Below are 21,226 nucleotides of genomic sequence, written 5' to 3' on the forward strand. Positions count from 1 at the left end.
AGTTCGCTTGAGCAGACAGCCACAACCCAAGCTTAACAAGCCAGAGGTGAAGGCAGTTCTGGGTTCTGCCCCATGTGAATACAAGTCCCATAGGAGCTAACTTAAAATTAATCATGATTTTGGTATTTAATGGATGGGAGCACATTTTGAAGGAATTTCAATACCTGTTATCATTTGAACATCCAGCATAATAATTAATTCTCAAAAGCTGTAGGGCCAATGTTCAGAGTGAGTTTATTTCAAGGAGGAGGGGAAATAAAAACCAACATGATTTTCTCAGACACCACAGAGTGACTGGCAATTTCATTTCTTTTATCACAGCATACAAAAAAGGAATCAACAGAAACACACCAACACATGTCCCCATGCCCCTTAAATTAGCTACTTTGTTATACTTTGATTCAAATTCTATTTACAAATTAAATTGCACTTAAAGATAGCAACATTTTTTAGGGTAGTAGGTTATTTTGCTTTATTATGGTCTTATATCTGGATATAAAACTTTTAAAGCTTTCTTCAGTAAAAATCATACTTTCTTTTGCAGCACATAATTCATTTATCCACTGAATTTCTGAGCCAGTTTTCTTTTTGTGCTTTTCGGCTCTACTTTATTACACAAATGGCGCACATCTTCAGAGTAGGCACAGTCTTGACACTGCACTTGAGACTTCCTTGCATTAAGTGTAAGAAATGGAATATTAAGCAGCCCAATCCTTTGGTTCATCTTTTTTGAAAAAAAAAAAAATCAACTTATATAATTTACAAATTGATGGTAATTCACCTTTTTGGTTAAAAACAAATCCACTAGGTAGATTACTGATTAAAATGCAACACTGCTTTAAAAGTACCACATACCCAGTTTCATCTCATTGCCCAAAGATGCCACTGCTTACAGCTAGTTTGACATGATACACGATACAGTAAGGCACAGTGGATGGTACACATGAAAACAAATACTTTAGGACTCGTCTGCTTTTCTGCACAAACACTAAAATATGTACCGTTTTCAAGATAAAATTACAACAAAAAATACATATTTTTGTTATGAAATACCTATACAAAAGTTTAAAATTTACACCATCTGAGCTGCCAAAAGAGATTTAAAAAGTATCAATTTTCCCCACATGTTAAAACTACCTCTCATCAGTAGGTCCAAGAGAACTTGGGTTCAAAATGTCCCAGCACTTAATGGAAGGGAGGAGGATAAAAATTCCCCATCCTGCTTTTCCTTCCCCAACATAAGACAAAAACAAAGGTCAGATGTTTACAGTAGTGTATTCTACTTATGACAAACAACTAAAATTTTAAAAGAAAAAAACAAAACTGCGCAGGGAGATACTGTGCAATCACTGGCTGAGGGGTGAGTAAGGCACTTCCTGGAGGAGATGGTGTCCTGACACTGGACACAGGCGAGGACGGCGATGGCGGCGGCTAGCAGGTGCGGTGAACAGAGGGTTGTGTGAGGCCCTCAGGAGCAGAGTGGAACACCTCAGACAGCAGGGGGAGACACAGGAGGTAAAACCTGGAGGCGCAACTCTACACAGAAGTGGTCACTCTATCAATGGCGTGATTGACCTCATTTTTGTTTGAATCCAGTCCTTTAGCAGCATTCATATCATTCCGTAAATTCTCCACTGTCTTTTTCATGTTCCTTAACTCCCCGGGGTGTGGAGTGGCTCTCCTTAGAAGTGTCCGCTAAAAAACAAACAGCAGAGTGAGGGTTTTTTTTTTGTTTTGTTTTGTTCCATGGCTTTTTCAAAATATGCAGTTTCAAGGCATTCACATTCCAATACAAATCTTACCTTTTTGGAATTGAATTAGAATGTGTGGAAAAGCTGTGTTTGGAGCTGTGTGCATATATCAACTGCTCCCTGCCTGTAGTTAATGGAAGATGAAAAGTGTCTCATGTAACTCACCAGACAGTCATGACGGAAAGATGACTTTGAGGATGAAAGAATACTATTTAAACTTACAAGGCTGGTGTCAAGTAAAAATAAGATTCCATAACCATTAATTAAAAAAAAAACACTGAAGATATATTCATGGGATGTGGAGGAAGAAAAAGTAAAGGAGTAAATAGAAAATCTTAAATTACAGTCACCATAATGATTTCCCAAAGTGGTTCTGGCTTCCTTCAACCCTCAAGGCATGGGAGTTGGAGAAAAAGGGAGGCATGAGAAATGTCTTTTCTTATTTTGCTGTTGTGTGTGCTATTTACATGACCTACTGATGAAAGTTCACATTTATCTAATACAGACAGACAGCAAGGCCGGATGTGAACAAACAGGGTATGGGCTTTAAAATACTGCAGGATTCAATATGATATGTGGTCTTTAGCTCAAGGAACAGCACTACATTCTAAGAGTTTCAGGGGAGTCAAACCAGGTTAACAAAATACTGGAAGGCACTAATGAGGCAATGAAGAAATGGGTGAAGTCATCTCACTACAGCAAGCCTTGAGGGAAGCAATAAGGAGTCACTGATGCTGAGGTTACTTTGTCAACCCTAATTCACTCTACAACCATAAATGCCTAAAATCCCATTGGATGATAGCAGGAGTAACAGACTATAGGTAGTAATTTAAAACCTGCCCTTTGTTTTGGGGGTTGCATATACGTCAAGCTCTGCTTATGAAAATCCCAATTATTTCAAGGACTTGTAAGAAGCCAACATCAACTGGCAGGAAGAAGTAGGTGTTGTCAACAACCCCTGAGGATACTGGATTTCTCTGAGAGATTTTCAAGTATGGATGAAAGTAAGCATGACCAGTACTGGCAAATCCATTCACAGGGTGGGAATTTGCCCTAGCAATTAAGATGCCAGTTAGGAAGTCTGCATCTCATACTGGAGTGCCTGGGTTCAATTCCAGGCTCTGCTCTCAATCCCAGCTTCCTGCTAATGCAGACCCTGGGAGGAAGTGGTGATAGTTCAAGTACTTGGGTCCCTGCCACCCATGTGGGAGACCTGGATTGAGTTTTTTTGGCTCTTCAGCCAGGCCCAACCCTGGCTGTCACAGGCATTTGGGGAGTGAACCAGCGGATGAGAGTGCGCTCTTGTTCGTTTGTTCTCATTCTCTCTCTCAGCCCAATTTCCGAACAAAAAAATTTTAAGGCAATGCAACCAGGATCAAAAGTAGTGAACATACAATTTGAAAATAAAGGAAAATCCTCAGTAGGTACCATTCTCAACCTTAACGAATTTTGAACTCCTTGTAGACAAAGAACCTCTGTTTCCATACCGTTTCATTGTCTTCTTCATCTTTTTCATCTTCCAAAAATCGGATTGCACTGACTCTGTTTACGGCCCGCTCATTCCAGGCTTCATCAGAGACGTCGTTTACCAGGTTCTCCAGTGCACCACAGCGAGGCAGGTTCTCTGTAGGGACAGAATCTATCAGCAGGGCTCTCTAGTTCGCTTGACTGGCAACTGCTACATAGTGATTTGTGGCTGACCAAGCAGAATGCATATGGGGCACCGGGGGCATAAGGCATCAGAAATAAGGAGGGCTGAGCTTTGCCTCAACCTCCAAGACTTGGCTTTAAAAAACAAAAACAAACAAAACAACATCAAGAAGAAAAGGCATGGGGTGGAGCTGCCCTTTCTTTTTAATGATGCATATCTGCCAGCCTAACATGTTTAATATTTCCTTCTGGAATGCCATGATTTATAAAGTCGTTTCTTGTGATTCTCTGTTACACAGTAACTTCAAATATTTTCTGACAGGGCTGTGGCTGAATGTGTTGGGTGCTAGTACTTTGCTTAGTAATGCATTCTAGCACATTTTTCTTGAAGGGTCTTAAAAACTCATTTGACACAGTGAAGACTGCCAAGGGAGCAGGAGGCCCTCCCACTTGGGGGACTCCCATTCCTCCAGGGCACTCCAGGTCTCCTCTTCCAAACTCAGCTCAGCAAAGGATTTATAATAGCATTTTGATGTCAGTGTGAATTTTTTTTTAAATCACACAATTTACAAAACAAAGATACAAGGACTCAAAACAACTTATTGGCTTAGAAACAGTGCACCAGTGGTGTTAACTACTGATCCGCAGAATTATCAGTTTGGATCTTAAGAGATTGCTGCCCTTTTTTAGGAGTATTATATTCTCCACGTTAGCTATAATTCAAAATCAGAAGGCTGTTTACGGAATTTCTGACACAGCAAACAGGTGTGATCAGCTCTTCCCCTGCAAGGACTTAGGGATCCCTCCCAGAGGAGTCCCAGGATGACCTCACCTTAGCAGACACTCATACAGGGCAGACAAAACACACGCACTTGTTGGGGGTAGGAGGCCTAACAGGTAGACGTGAGCTCCTGCTCACTGCAGTGGCTATGTGAACCTGGCCTGTGGGCTCACCGGGACAAGGAGGTTCAGAAGGCAGCTGAGGAAGTAGGACACAGGTTAGAATCTTCTCTCCTGTGGCATGGTCCGTGTCTGTCTGGAAGGTGAGCAGAGGCTGAGACTGGTTGTCAGACAACCACAAAGCCTTTAGTTTCAAGGTGGTCAGGGACAAAGGCAGATGCAGCAACCTAATTCAAAACAAAAAAGGTGGCCCAACCTCAAATTCTATAATTACATCAATTGCTGTCAAGATAAATAAAAAACAGGAAAAAAGCAACTAAGAAGAGTTCTGAGATTGGGTTCAAGGTCAAGAAAGATGTTATGCTTATTTATTTTTCAAAGGTTTATATATTCAAAAGGCAGAGTGATGAGAAAGAGGGGGAGGGAGGGAGGGAGAGAGAGAGAGAGAGAGAGAGAAATTTCCCACCTGTTGGTTCACTCCCCAAATGGCCACAACAGCCAGGGCTGAGCCAGCTGGAAGACAGGAGCCTGGATCTCTATCCAGGTCTCCCACATGGGTGGCAGGAGCCCAAGCACTTGGGCCACCTTCTTCTGCCTCCCCAGGCATGTTAGCAGGAAGCAGGATGGGAAGCGGAGCAGCCAGGACTCAGAACCGCTCTCTGTTATGGGATGCCGGCATCCCTAGTCAGGGTTTAACCCGCTGTACCACAATGCTGGCCCCAGATGTTTCGTGTTGCGCAAGATACTAGATTTACTCCTGGCAAGCAGATTGTTCAGTAGGTTAACTGAACTTCCCTTCTCTGTTGTCACCTCCTCCACAAGACCGTAAGGTCACATGGCCAAAAATGAGGAAATTACAGGATATATTATTAGGTCTTACACTGCTTCAATTTAAAGAGAGAAAATAAAAGTCAGCATAATTATGGAAGAACCTAGAAACCAAAGTTCTTACTACCCCCAAATGGCCACAGCCTCACGGACAAGGCCTGGGATGAGGATGTGGGGGTTACCTGATTCAAGGAGCACCTGGAAGATCAGGATATGAGGAAGGACATGCCTGCCATGCCTAAGAGCTTAAGCCACCATGAAAATGAAGAATAAAAATCATTTCTCACAGACTCCATTCGCTTTCTGCTGTCTCTAGGGAGATTATCACAGGCATTCCATTTTAAACTTTTATCTTTCAGCTGCTTCTCAGACTCCTAGGTGATAATTAATTTCCACATCAGGTTGTTTCAGTTTCAAATGAGGTAGCAGAAATGAAAGCACTTTAAAAGTTATAATGTGACACCTAAAGACTGGTTTCGTATTTATGCTTTGGAAGATTTGACAGCCTGGCTGTAGCCACATCTACTTAGTAAAGCCCATGGCCAGAAATCCTGTGTACAAGGACAATTCAGAATGTGTGCAGAATATGGCATTAGAAGATAAGTTTATTGTGCTATAACGAAAACATCTGATATCGATGCATATGAGTGGTTTTCCAAAAGTTCATGGAAATTGTTATAAAAAAAGAGCATGAATTTCAATTTTTCACCAAAACAAGCTTATCTTTTAATTCCATTTTCTCAAGAGCTTTTTGAAGCACCATCTCATTTGATATCTACAAGAAACTGTTCGAGTGCAGTGGAACTCAGGGGTGATTCTGCCCCTGGGGGACATCTGATGGTATCATTAAGACGTTTCTGGTTATCATAACTGGTGGAGGGAGGTGAGCTACTGGCAACTAGAGGATAGAAGACAGGAATGCTGCCAACATCGACAAGGTGCAGGGCAGCCCATACTAAAAAGAATTGCCTGGTTCAAAATGCTAATAAGGCCAGGGGTGAAAACCCTATTTTAGTTAAAACCCAATGCTTCCCACCAGCTAATTCACTTTGAGAGCAACCAAACCTCTATGAATATAAGGAACTGACGATTACTTTGTTGTATTTTCACTAAAAGGATGCCTCCATGTTATTAAGGTATAGCTCCAACACAGAAGTGACTTCATAAGAGAGCTATATAACTACTTCAAGTTAACACATGCATCTTACCAAGAGATTAACATTGCATTATCAGACACACACACCGTTCTGAATTAACAGAACTTATGGGAAATAAACTAGGACTATATGGGAATATGAAAACTGTATTTCAACACCATAAAACTAATCCAAATAAAATGTAGGCATAAACTGGTTAAGTCAATTTAATAAATGAAATAATATCAAAGAGCACAAGGAGAATGTAAACAGCAAAGACATTAATGAATTTTTCACAAAAACAATTACGTTTTGCAAAAGAGCTCCGATGTATTAGTTACAGAGATGACAAACTATTTTCTTGTCCTTTAACAGTTCAGTAAAGCCCAGTCTATTGCATGCATGCATACCAGCTGCAGTACTAAGGAGAGGGGAATTGTAATTTATGTGGGTCTTAGGTCCTAAAGTCAGTGCATCCCTGAGAACTGTTAAAGTGCCCTGGAAAAGACTACATTTTACACTATGTTATTTCACTAAGGAGATCCAGGCAGGGTGATAAATATGTATTTTTAAATCCTAGCATCCTCCCAATGCAATTACATGCACATACCATGACAAGGACATCAAAGGAATCTGATGGAATAGCAGATTCACAAATACACTTCTTCATACAAAGAAGTAGTTGCTCATCAAATGGGACAGAAAGTGAAATCTCTTAGGTAAACCCACCGCCTATGACATGGCATCCCATATGGATGCCAGGTCATGTCCCAGCTGCTCTATTTCCAATCCAGCTCCCTGCTAATGGCCTGGGAATTTAGTGGAAGATGGCATAAGTACTTGGGCCTCTGTCACCCACAAGAGAGACCCAGATGAAGCTCCTGGCTCCTGGCTTTGACCTGGCTCAGTCATCTGGGGAGCGAACCAGTGGATGGAAGATCAATATTGATTTCTCACTCCCTCAGTCGACCTTCAAAAAATAAAAATAAAAAAAGTGAAATCTCTTGTGCTTATATAAAAATTATTACTCCTTCCACCCAAAGGAACAGCTACTCAAATGCAATGAAGTTAAAGAAATCTGTTTTAAAAGTCTGTGGAGGCTGGCGCCGTGGCTCACTAGGCTGATCCTCGGCTTGTGGCACCAGCACCCTGGGTTCTAGTCCCGGCTGGGGCGCCGGACTCTGTCTCGGTTGCTCCTCTTCCATTCCAGCTCTCTGCTGTGGCCTGGGAAGGCAGTGGGGGATGGCCCAAGTGCTTGGGCCCCTGCACCTGCATGGGAGACCAGGAAGAAGCACCTGGCTCCTGGCTTCAGAACGGTGCAGTGCGCTGGCCGCAGCACGCCAGCCATAGCGGCCACTTAGGGGGGTGAACCTACGGAAGGAAGACCTTTCTCTGTCTCACTCTCTGCCTATCCAAAAAAAAAAAAAAAAAAAAAAAAAAAAAAAAAAGTCTGTGGAAAATGGAATTAAAGATAACTTTATTTTGGCACAAAAAATTCGAAATTTATACATACCAAGAATCTTCAAAAATTTCATGAAAATGGATATTGTGAAACAATTATGCATGAATTTCAAAATTTTTATTGCACAAAAAGTTATCTTTTAATTTTATTTTCCACAAATGTTTTGAAGTGCCCTTGTATTTTCAGGCACTTTGACTGGGATTATTTTTTTAAGAATATCCATTATCCACTGTGAATGTTTCAAGTGTATTAAACTTTTTCACTATATTGAGCAAATGGATAATTTCTTTTTAATTTTTTCCTTATTTCTTTTAAAACAGGAGTTAAGCTAACATCCTCCAAAAATGTTTAAAGTTTCAAGTCTTCAGCAAGAAACGTATTGTCAAGCATCTCTACCCCTCTTAATCATGAAAGCATAAAGGAAAAAAAAAAAGAATCAAGACTTGAAATTGGCACAAAACACAGATACTCAAACATGGTCATTGTGACTTCTCAGGCTAATAACTGGCTTCCCAGCAGAATGCTAAAGCAAAGGTATATACAAGGCTAGAAAGAGCATCAGTAGTAAATGACAAAGCACATGACAGAAGCTACAGTAAATTACTAGACTCCACAACAACTGATCTTTTGATTGTATTTCAACTCCGATTAACGAGTTGTCTACAGCGTCAATTGTCCTGCAAGGAATCTAAGTGCCAGACTGTACATGGCTGCTGCTGACCAAGACCAAGCCACACATATGCTTGATCACAACCATCTTGTGGACATAAGCATTACCAGTGGAGTCAAAGAAGAAAAAAAAAAGTCCCTGCTCCCTGAACAGTCGGCACACAGATGCCACAGGCTGGCCTGACCCTCTCCCGGGTTCACTGTGGCCTAGGGAAAAAGACACACTCATGTATCCCTCTATTTCTCTTAGGTAAACCATTGCAGCTACACATCGCAATAGATTAAAAATACAGTCCTACTCTCCAGAGAAGCTAAGAATACATTTTTGGTTTACTCTAGTACCTTCTGTACACTGCAGAACAAACAGAATCAACACAAGAAACCACAGCTCCATTTTTATGTTACCTCTATGTTCTATTTAGGGCCACATCTCCTCAGAAATTTAAAAAAAAATATATGTTTACTATTCACACTGATGGTACAAGACAAAAGCAAGTGAGGAACCGACTGTGGACTCTTGTCCCTCTTTATATACATGATCAGCCCAGCCAGAGGTGACTTTGATGCTTCTGAATTACTACAGCAATTGTGGTGTGAAATTTATCTAATAACTAAGCACAGTCAACTGATTAATGCAATACTAACCTAGCGCAGGGGGGAATACATCTTACAATTTAATGTTTCATCTATTTCTTACTACTTATTAGAATTTTTAGTCACAAGCAAAGCTTTCAAAAATGTTACAATACACACACACACACACACACACACACACACAAATTGTGGGGCTGGTGTTGTGGTGAGTGGTTTAAGTCACTGCCTGTGATGCTGGCATTCCATATGAGCATAGGTTCAATTCTTGGCTGCTCCACTTCTAATAAAGCTCCTTGTTAATGTGCCAGGACAGCAGAGGAAGCTGGCCCAAGTGCTTGGGCCCTTGCCACGCACATGGAAGGTCCAAATGGAGTTCCAGACTCCTGGCCTCGGCCTGGCCAGCCCTGGCCATTTTGCCATTTGAGTAGTGAACCAGCAGAGGGGAAGATTCTCTTTCTGTCGATACCTTTCTGTAACTCTTTCAAGTAAAAATAAAAATACATCTTTAAATAAAAAATATAATTTGAAACATAATCAACATAAACATTCAAACAAAACCAAAATATGTAAAACAAAAGCCCCCTATGCTATCAAGTCCCCATGCCACCCCTAGAAGAACCAACTTGTTCAGTGAACTACACAGGTAAGGTTGCTGGTTTTAGAAAAAAAAAATTCAAAAATAAGAGTGTGATAAGCTATTTGACACTTACCCTCTTCACCCAGGATTGGGGTCTCAACCCTTCCATGTCACTACACAGGGACACATATCATTTTATTGACTGCTTAGTATCCTATCATATGGCTATACTGTTGCATTGTCTTAATATTTTTAAATTACTGATCTGGACAAAATTCATAAATTACAAAACTGAAAGATATAAATGCTCCATTGATAGCCACTATTTGTAGTATTTGGTGCTTGTAATATTACAAGATCCTCAAATGCCCAATTTTGTATATGTGATAATATTCCTATGGGAGAGACTCTGCTAAGAATCAGTTTTTGTGTTCTATGTCCATGGGCAGCTGATGATACAAGATGTCTTCCTCCTCACTGTCACAGGGGGTTTGGCAACTAGTTTCCAAGGAGCACCTGGTAGTCACTCTTGCAGAGATGGATCCTATCTAACCTATAAAGGAAGTCTCTAGAAACCAACCCACATCTCCCTGCTTGCCTGTGTGGTCATATGCCTGAGAGAAGAGGCAGACACCTCTGCTGTATTTGCTGTGATTTCCCATGCTGTGATATTCTGAAAACTGCAAGGCTAACATGGTACCTTTTTTTAATTTTATTTTTTATTAGTTTCAATATGGATACTTAAAAATAGTGATTAAATATTTTAATAGGCTTAAAATTTGGTTAAGAATCTTTACACAAAGGACTAAATGACACACTTAACTGACTCAGATGACAGCTATGTAACTTGGCTTTTTAATTATGGTTTCTCCAGCCTAGCCCAAGCATAATAAAATGTCGACTTTCCCTTCTTCTGAGAACTGAAAAATGAGGCTTTCACTCCTGTGAAAAGCAGTTTTCAGACATCAGAGCCATCCTTTTGTTCAAGAATTAATGATGCAAATTCATGGTCACCAGCGAGAGAAGAACCAGGGAGCCATTCAGAGCCACTGAGTATCTACCATTGGCAATGGGAGGTCAGGAAAGAGCTGCCCTCCCCAAGCTTGAAGGGCTCTCGGCATGGGCATGCTTAGTCTGCCTGAAATCCAACTCCAATTCAAGTTACTCCTGAATTTCCAGTAATCAGTTAGTGATCCTAAGAATCTACTTACTGAGATATCCTGACAGCATTAACTTAGAAAAAAAAAAAAAAGATTCCAGCTGACTACTACTGTTTATTTAGCCTTGCTGTCTATAATCCATTTACAGGAATGAAAAATGGTAACTTGTGCCTGACCTAAATGACCAGCTAATCAGTGCTTGGAGACAGTCTGCCAAGCACTCTTCACACAGATGGCCTTTAAAAAGATTTTGAAGAATCACCAGCTCTCTTCCTCTAGTTAAACACGTTCTTTGGTATGTAACCATATCACATCTAAAAACATTAAATTCTTTTTGGTGAGAGAATCTGTGAAATAAGACATTGTGCAGTGGCCTGCTATTCACTATGCAAAACTATTTACACTTTCATTCAGACTGGAAATATTTACAAGGCACCTGTTGTGCACTAGGCTTCATGAAGGGACAAGGGATAGCACGATACATAAACCAGAGCATCTAATTTAAGTAGCTGCAGGTCTAGGAGGGTTACACACATGGAAACAGGCAACTTTCATCCAGCATTGTGAGTGGTATGGTAGGGGAAATTCACTCAAAAGCAGACTCTGACAGAAGGTTTTCTGGAGAAAACAAAGCTTAGGTGATAGGAGCAGCAGAAAGGTAGAGAACGGAGGGCTCCAGGTAGAAAAGAACAGATTGCATAGGCTCTGGGGGAAGAAAGTGCATGTGACCTTTAGAGTGCTGAAATTGGGGTGGAATGGCTGAAAAAGTCTATATTCCACAAAGGGGAAGAGGAGGCATACTCCAGAAACTGGCAAGCAGCCCCAGACGGCCTCTGCCCCAGCCCTTGACAGGCAGTACTGTGTGACCCTGGGGGTGTCAGTAAAGACTGACTCAGATATGAAGACTATGACATTGAGTCATGCGGACATTCTGATATTAGCTGTGGATCCCCTGCATATACAGCTTTACTTAGTGATTTTAGGGGATTCAGAGTCACTAGCAGAACACAGCAACCAGCATAACCCCTGGTTAAAATGAAGATTAAAGTGATTCAACTTTGTTTTGGAGACAAGGAAACTATGAGGCCCATGAAGACTCACAAAAGCTAGTTACAAAAGCCAAGGTAGGTGGTGGCATTGGGTCCGGTGTTTAAGACACCCACATCCTCTATCCGAGTACCCAGATTTGATAACCAGCTCCAGCTACTGACTCTAGCTTCCTGCTAATTCAGGTCCTGGGAGGTAGTAGGTGATGGCTTAAGTTGTTGAGTTTCTGCCACACACATGGGAGATCTGGACTGAACTTCTGGCTCCTGGCTCTGAATCAGGCTTTGTGGGTATCTGAGTAGTGAGCCAGAGGATGGGAGATATTGCTCGTTCTGTCACTTTCTGTCTCTGCCTCTTGAATAAGTCAGTTAATTTTTAAAGTGCCAAGATGAAACATGTTTCTCCATCCTCAGGTTGGCAATCTTTCTCTTCATCATTGTGCTGAGGCCAGCTCTCTGCTGTGGCCCGGGAGTGCAGTGGAGGATGGCCCAGGTGCTTGGGCCCTGCACCCCATGGGAGACCAGGATAAGCACCTGGCTCCTGCCTTCAGCTCAGCGCGGTGCACCGGCCGCGGTGGCCATTGAGGGTGGGTGAATCAATGGCAAAGAAAGACCTTCCTTTCTCAAAAAAAAAAAAAAAGCTTGGAAGCATTTCTATGGATGGCTCCACATAAACTTTAAAGCAGCTGCTGCTTAGGTTGTCCCTGACATTCTCAACTCCACTGGTATGGACTCCATGGGGCCTGGGTCATCTGATTCAGAAATTCTATACACTATAGATAATGCAAAGACAATTTTTGCAAGCAAAAATCAATGTGTCTGGACATTTGGTCTCTCAAGCAAAGCGAAGAAGGACATGATTACCTGTTCCCTGCCACATCCAGGACATGAAGTTCTGTGGCCTGTGACACCTCTGCAGGTATCCGAGTTAGTCTGTTGTCACGCACGCAGAACACAGTGAGGCTGCAGCATCCGCCGATCTACAATGGGAAAGAAAACACACCCTTTTTTCCATCTGGGGAGACATGGGGTGGAATCAGAGTTGAGAGTACTTTGGTTATGAAACATCATGACAAAGATGCATAAATTATGTCAAATAAGTCTCAAATAATAAGTCTCACTGATGGCCAAATATGATTAATTTAAAATCTACAAAACACAGACCCAAAGGTTCATAAAAATCTATGCAAAACATTAAACATACATGTTTTAAGTTAAATCAAGAAAATAAATGATACAAATCAAAAATTTTATTCTGCAAAGGAAGTCATTTGCCACTGCCAATATATAATGCAAAAACATCTGTTAAATATGTTAACCAAATTAACCAAGTCAAAACAATATCTAGTAATTTGGGAGTATAATGATTCTAGTTTCAAAGTTGGGCCAAAGATGATACACACACACACACACACACACACACTTTAAGACCTGCCCATTATATTCACTTCAATATTCTCAGTGTTCCTGTTTAATTTTTCTTTTAAAAAAGAAGGCTATCTGGAAGATGATACAATACATTAATGTCAGTCATACATCTTTTAATAGACTTTAGGCATTCACAAATTAATTTGGTAATTCATTTTCCTTTGATGAGTACAAAAATCAGTAATACCTTACAAAAAATGAAGTTGGCAAATACATATATTAATCTCCTCATGTATGGTCTGCTGAACAAAGTGTATAAATCAATACTTGCATCCACACCAAACTTGGTTACTGTTTTTTAAGTGATGAACACACAGGTAACTGACCTTTATATGAGTTTGGTCTTCAAAACAGAACATAAACACAAAAGAGTTCAATGATTCTCTTGGAAAAAAAAAAAAAAACTGGCTGTGGTTTTCACAGTCGGGAAAGCTGAACCAAGGGGGCAGAAAAATAACTTGATTCCAGACACAACATTCTGCAGGACTCCATAAAGTACCACATTCTTCTAGGGCTCGCTATCCTGACTAAAGAGCATTTGCTAGAAAAGGTTCATGAAAGACCTATTGATGTCTCCCTGACACACGGAAAAGTACTATTCCAGAGCCTCCTACTTGAGGAAGAGCCAGAGACTTGACTCTTCAATGATATGAATGTATCTTTTGTCCTTTTCTACTCATATATGTGCTTAATATATGGATATAATACACTAAAAACACAAAGCCTATTTTGAGATTGCTACATCATTACCTTAATGTACAATATTTTTATGTTTTCGTTTAGTGCTAAAATAAAGATTCTGAAATAACATATTTAACCATAGTATCGAACCATATAAATATAAGAGAAAAATAAACATAAAGGAAAACAGAATAATGTTGTCTGTGGTCATGTGGTAAATACCCAAATACACAGTAAATCTTTGATTATCCTCTATGTTTCTCAGTATCCATATTATATGTACACACACACAAATACACACACACACAAACATATATTTACATTTCCAATCATAGAAAAACTAGTTACTCACCACTCTCCAAAATATACCTTGTATTTTGGTCCCACTGTTTAAAAGAAATTCCTTTCTTGTCTCAGCTTTTTTTTTTTTTTTTTTTTTTTTTAATCTTAACCAATCATGCAACATTAGTTACATGTCCTCTAAGCCCAAAATCTTCTCACAACAATCTGGTATATATATTATATTTTGTAATTATAGTCTAACCCCCTTGGCAGCACAAAATACTTAAGATTCCCAAGATCATTTGACTGAGTTAACTGTGTTATATGTATATGTAGACACATAATCAGTATGGCAAGTATAGTACCCATTCTATCTACTTTCCCCACGGAGCCTTACCTACCCACCACACCTCTCATTAAGTTTATGTACTTTATTATTTATTTACTTTCTTGTAAGATTGCTGCTTAAAAGTTACTAACTTCTATTTGTAGTAGTGGAGACCACATAATTCTTCTTTGTTCTACAAATAACCCCCAGAGTAGCCTCTCTTAGGGTTAAAAATACAGGCCTAATATAGCATCCTCTAAGAGATGTGCAACTGGATCTTCGTAAGACTTGGAATTTCTTCCTACTTTGAAGTTGGGAATCATAAGTTTTACTTTAGGTGCCCAGGAATATCCTGAAGGAAAGGAATCAAAACCTCAGCTCTTCTGAGAATTGAGATGATCACATTCTCTGAAGAACTGAGATGGTACCAACCAAGATACTCATGGGAAGGAACACCTGAGCTCCACATTGGGCTCCTTCCCTACCTGGAGAAGTGTCTGCAGGAATTCTAGCTTTAGTGGTGGACCTGGGTTCCAGGAGGGAATTCTTCCCATCAGCAACTGGCTGAGGCTGGAGGGAGACATGTCAACCATCTACTATCCTGGCCTAACTTGCAGAGACAAGATTTATTGTTACCCCAGCAAAGCAGATAACATCGGTTAACCATATGATCAAGCCCCAAGGGACAGTAAGCTCCTGGTGGGCATATGGGGCTAAATCTGCTCTGTGATTCTGGGGCATCTCACATGACTGTCTACTACTCCAGTCATTTCTGTCTTTGTACCCTACAGCTATACTATGTGGATATTTTCATTTGTATCACGTGCATATATAATGTAGTAAAAAATTAATTAACTGAAATGGGTCACAAATTACTCTAAAATTACTGGACTATTTAACATCCTTTAAGGATTTGGAGGGGGGAAATAGTATAAACTTTCAATGGAGTATGTGAGCTGTCCACTGTCTTTATAGTCTCATTCTTCCCCCATTTGAGATGTCATGGGGTGGGGGGAGCTGGAAAGTAATTGTGTTCAACAGCATCTTAGGTCTTCTGGGGTCTCACAACAGGCAGTGTGGGCTCCTGATCGCTATTGTCTATGCTTTGGGGAGAACAATGCCAACAAAGAGCACAAGTTGCTGCTGCTGAGTGTGCTAGGGGTGCCTTAATCACTCAGCAAAAGTACACACTGTCCCTGGCAGACACTCACAAATACAGGTCTCTTTCCGTATCAGCCAGGAAGAGATGGCATAAAACATTTGCCTTTCAGAAAAGATTATTAAACAGTAGGAACCGTAATTCACAAGATACAGTTTGTTACAGACGTCAGAGGGGGATGTGGTGCATGGGAGGAAACAGATGCTTTGAGACCATACTGACATGGGTTAGATTTTAGGGTCAGTAAATGTTTTGTGGGTTTGGATATCTGACTTTACCCCAAAGTAACAATGAGGATTACATTAAATAAAACCACATATATAATTTAGCGCCTATCATAGAACCTGGCCTATGGCTGTTGCCAAATAAGTGTGGTGATTGCTCTTGTTTATTCAAGAAGTGAAAATCCCACATGCAAATGAGGAATTCAATCAACACTCAAGCATGTTCTGTGCTCTTAGGACTGTGTTGATGCTGACAATCTCCTTCCTGAGCTCACCTGAACCTCTTAGGAATCAGTCTCCCTGACAATGCATTCCAGTGACAGTTTGTACTACTAATAATGAAAAACTGACATATTAGTTCAGTGTCATATTATACATACCATTCATATGCTATTTTTGCTTTCCCTTTTGGGTTTAGGAGGCAGAGTTTAGTGGTTCCTTAGTGGTCATCAGGATAAAATGTCTCTATCACTTAGAAATTCTGGGAAGCAGAGTTACTGTCTAAATGACTTATTACTAGTTATGTAGGAAGCTGATATTTTTAAACCTCCCTTAAACCACATAATAGCACCTTCCCAGAATACAAGGGGTTGGACTTGGATTCTCTGAGAATTACAGAATGTAACTGAGAATCTTTGTTTAGCTGTTTTGTGTCTATCTTAATTCAGAATGATACTGTCCTCAATTGTCTGGCACTGATTTAGTCCACCTCAAGGAGGGAGGACCTGTGGATCACTGAGCAAACCTTTACTCTCAGCTTTCACTAAATAATAATTGCCTGCAGATTACAATATCCTGGAGGAGATAATCAGATAGATTCAATGGTTCAAAGGCGCAAAGAGGAAATCTACACTAGTCACCTTTGTCTACTGACAGACCACTTTGCAAATACCTGCCCCGAATGTAAAAGAATTTTCACTTTCCTTCAGTCTTTTCTTTTTAATATTAACAGAGCAGAACCAACATTTCAATGACAAAAAGGAAACATAAAGATACAACTTGAACAGAAATAATGCAATGTATAATTTTAGAATCCCACCATCATCTGTGGTGTACTAGTCAAATGTTCCCTATTTTGTAAAGATTTTAGATATCATGTGGCTTTGGGATTCTCTGAACGGTCATGCCACTGACATCAAGATATCCACTAATAGTTTTCCATTCTTTTTCTGATTGTTATAAAGTAAATTATACTAACTGGAAAAGAAAAACCATACATACACAGGAAAACACATTTAAAAAAAAAAAACTCAAATCTTGCCACAAAGTGATAATCTGTATTAACATTGTGAGATACAATCCTCCAGTATCATTGCAATGCGTTTCTGACTATTCACGTTCACATTAACAAAATGGGGACCAACACTATGACCTTCGGCATATACGACGTCAAGAAAATTTTCCCATGTCATTTGGCTCCCAAGAGAATTTTTATTTGCCACATAATTATTTCTTCTACAGATGTATCATTAATTGTTTAATAAACTGCACATGTTAGAAACTGTTATTCTGCCACTTCTTTGTTGTGTGATCTTGGGCAATTTATTTGATTTCTTTCAGTCTCAGTGAAACAATGTACTAGATGTTGATAATGATTTTCTTACATCTCATGGAAATGCCATGAAAATTAGACAAGAATAGTCATGAATGCCCTTGGTCCAGGAACTGGCATGGTCAGCTGCCTTGGCATGTGCCTGGGATGGTGCCTGAGATATGCTAGCAAGAAATACTCTAGTGCATCATTCTTTGTGCATATCCATGAATGCTTTCTAGGATAAATTCTTACAAGTAGACCTGCCAAAAGGGTTTGTAGATTTTTTACTTTTTTAAATAAAATTCTCTTCCAGAGAGGTAAATGATTATTACATAATAATATACACTTTCCTACACAGTTACGAACATTTTATATTATTACTTTTTTAAAAAATCTTGAGTGGCCGGCACTGTGGCACAGCAGGTCAAGCCCTGTGGCATCGGCATCCCATATGGGCACTGGTTCAAGTCCCCACTGCTCCACTTCTGATCCAGCTCCCTGCTAATGGCAGAAGAAAAACAGTGGATGATGTCCCAAGTCCTTGGGACCCTGCCACCAGCCACGTGCAACCCATGAGGGAGACGTGGAAGAAGCTCCTGGCTCGTGGTTTCAGACTGGTTTGTCTCTGGCTGTTGTGGAACTCTGGGGAGTGAACCAGCAGATAGAAGACCTCTCTGTCTCTTTTTCTCTCTCCCTGTAACTCTGCCTTCAAATCTTTAAAAAAATTTGAACATTAGATAAGCCTTTTTAAAAAAGCTTTATCATTTTTATGAATACTGATGAGGCCAAAAACTGCTTCACATTAGTAGCCATTTCTATCTTTCTTCTGTTTACTTTCTTACGTTAGGTTTATTTTTTCCCAACCATGTGAACAGATTTCTAACAGTGTAAGGGAAGAGCGCTTTTCATGTGTGATGTCAATTGTTCCTCCCCTCTAAGACTGACATCTTCTTGAAGATCAGAAATCTGTTTTCATGTGGACAAATCCATCGACTGTTTCCTTTAAGACTGATTTACTCTTTCAAGTTTAGGAATGTCTTCACCATCTTGAAATCTGATGATTGGTTATTTTTATTCAAACACATCAAGTTTTCATATTATCTGTTATATTAATAACTCATTTTAGAATATAATGGAAATACACACTAAAAAATTTTAAACTGCAATAGGAAGGCAGAAAGCTATCCACAAAATGAATACTCTGTCACCATACATATTTCTGAATATCAAACAATACATATAATTAATATTGACAGGTTGTCAGATAATGAAAAGCTTTGATGAATGATCTGTAATTTTTTAAAATTTTTAATTTAATTTAATTTAATTATTTTATTTGACAGGTAGAGTTATAGACAGTGAGAGAGAGACAGAGAGAAAGGTCTTCCTTCTGTTGGTTCACTCCCCAAATGGCCGTTACGGCCGGCACTACACCAATCTGAAGCCAGGAGCTGGGTGCTTCCTCCCGGTCTCCCACGTGGGTGCAGGGACCCAAGCACTTGGGCCATCCTCCACTGCCCTCCCAGGCCACAGCAAAGAGCTGAACTGGAAGAGGAGCAACCGGGACTAGAACCTGGGGTGCTGGCGCCACAGGCAGAGGATTAGCCAAGTGAGCCACGGTGCCGACCAATAAATGATCTGTAATTTCTATCTTGTCTCACTGGACTGCAAAGGTGTAAGGCATTTGGGGTCATTTTCATTTTCACGTAACGGATACACAAAAAAGTTATACTCTAAACTTGGATGTATGTTTGATTTCTTCCAGCCAGAAACTCTTTACAGACCAGGCTGTTTAAAAGTAGGATTTGGCCTGGGAACAGTGTGAAGCTACCATCTCTCACTCATCATTCCTATGTCACACATACACCAGCTCCTGTCTACCCAGCAGTCACACTCCTAGACAGATTCTTCCCCTTAACTCTTCCCTCCACCAAAAATATGAGTTTTTAAGGGGCTCCCCCTTTTCCCAGAAGTATAAATACTTAAGCAACAGGATGAGAAAGAAAAGGCACAAATAAGTGGCTGACAAAATCAGAAGCATGCCACATGTAGCAAACAAAGCAAATCTAGCCTTTCCAATAAGACAGAATCGTGCTGAAAACTATAAGTTAGTGAAATAGATGAGTTGCCAAGTGACACCTTTCAGAACTTCTGAATAACTAAAAATGGAATTCACACAAAAGCATTCTCTTGAGATAGAATCTGGAAATAAACATAACATAATAAAGTTTCAGGCCATGCAATTATATAAAAAAATTACAAGAAATGTCCAATATTTGACAATGAAGAACACACAAAGCAATCAGCCAGTTTGAATCTTCATGCAGTTCAGAAACAAATGTTAGAGATGCAACTGTGGTCTGAACAATACTTACAAGAGAACAAGTTTACCTGACTTTTCTACATTCCCAAGCAGCTAACAATTAAGAAAACAAGAGACATTCATTGATTTGCAAATGTTTACTACAAATAACACCACAGAACACAAACAGAATCTATCATTGTGACCCACACAGTACAAACATTTTCCCCTCAACCATTTGGGGAAAAAAATGCAAATAAATGCGGCTACAGACTGAGGAGCTGTGCAATAAAACTGACAATATACAATACTATCAAATTAAAAAGAGAAAACAAACTATAGGAAGAATTGCATAGTGTACCAAACCAATGGTAATATTTACAACTATGGATTTTTGGCATAAAAATTGAATTGTCCAGTGTTTCCATTTATATATATCACATATGCAATGTAATTGTTCAAGAAAAAGTAATAACTTTTGGAAAGAAAAATTGCAATCAGGAAAGTGCAGGATGTGATCAAACAGTATAAGCTTGGAGGTAGAAAGCTTGCTCCCTTGTGTACCTGTAACCCCGCCCCCCTCTCACTCACTCACATACAGCCACAGCCACAGTCACAGCCACAGCCCTATCACACTCACTGCACAGACTCATGACAGGCCAGTGTGACACAATGTGAGGTTGGGAGGCTCTGCTGGGTGGCAAACCACAACCTGTAGCAGAATTGGAGCCATGTGCTCCAGTGTGTGTTCCTCCTCTGGGAGCTGAATGCGTGTGAGCAGGAGTGAAGGTGTGCTATCTGATTCCTCAGAACATAAACATCCTCTGCTTTAATGGGTAGATGAAGGAAAAGGCACAGTCTTTACTCCTTTACACAACTCTAAATGCCAGAAAACCAATCACAGCTTCCCAGAAAATGGATCAAATGTGATAGCTGAAGTACTTGGAAGTTAGAAAGAACTTCACATTCTGAAAAGCTGTTCTAGTAAATTCAAGCAGACACAGAGCACATGTCAGGCACAACCTTCTAATCAGAAACACTAAGTACAAGTTTCATTCTTTTTCAGGGAAAACGAGACTTGTGCTGAAATGATGATGATAATTTCATGAAACTAAGTTTTTGGAGTGTTCTTGTTTAGAATGTGTTTCTGGGAAAAGACAACGAGAGGAACAGGGAAGAGGGAGGGTGGGAGGTGTGACTGGAGATTAGCACTGAACTTAAAAATGCTCTCCTCAGCATTTGCCTTGAAAATACTTGTAAAACATATGAATTTCACTTTTCTAATATTTCCACCCTAAAGATAATTTGTTTTTTTCTTTACCAAAACTAAGATCTTATCTTACCTCAAGGTCACATAGTTGACAAGGCTGGACTGAGTCAGGATTAGCTGGGTCGCTGTGTTTTTATTTGCCAAAGAGCAGCAGGCTGGCCACTGGGAGCCTAGTTCTACAAATTCCTAGCTATGTGAACCCTGATAAGGAAAACTTCTCACCAGCCTCAGTTTCCTCATCTGTA

The 21,226-nt window shown here is 40.1% G+C and overlaps 1 protein-coding gene across 1 annotated transcript in view; it reads right to left on the reverse strand.

Moving 5' to 3' along the window:
• Nucleotides 1–217: 217 nt before the first annotated feature.
• LRRC1 (leucine rich repeat containing 1) overlaps nt 218–21,226 on the reverse strand; it is a 165,607-nt gene continuing 144,598 nt past the window's right edge. The window contains exons 11-14 of the mRNA XM_051855609.2: nt 12,638–12,753; nt 4,356–4,528; nt 3,239–3,375; nt 218–1,695 (exon numbers count right to left, since the gene is read on the reverse strand). Of these exons, the coding sequence (XP_051711569.1) occupies nt 1,537–1,695; nt 3,239–3,375; nt 4,356–4,528; nt 12,638–12,753 (585 nt within the window). The 3' untranslated portion in view covers nt 218–1,536. The remainder of the gene's footprint in view (nt 1,696–3,238; nt 3,376–4,355; nt 4,529–12,637; nt 12,754–21,226) is intronic.

Source organism: Oryctolagus cuniculus, chromosome 5 (assembly GCF_964237555.1).
Source record: "Oryctolagus cuniculus chromosome 5, mOryCun1.1, whole genome shotgun sequence".
Lineage (NCBI taxonomy): Eukaryota > Metazoa > Chordata > Mammalia > Lagomorpha > Leporidae > Oryctolagus > Oryctolagus cuniculus.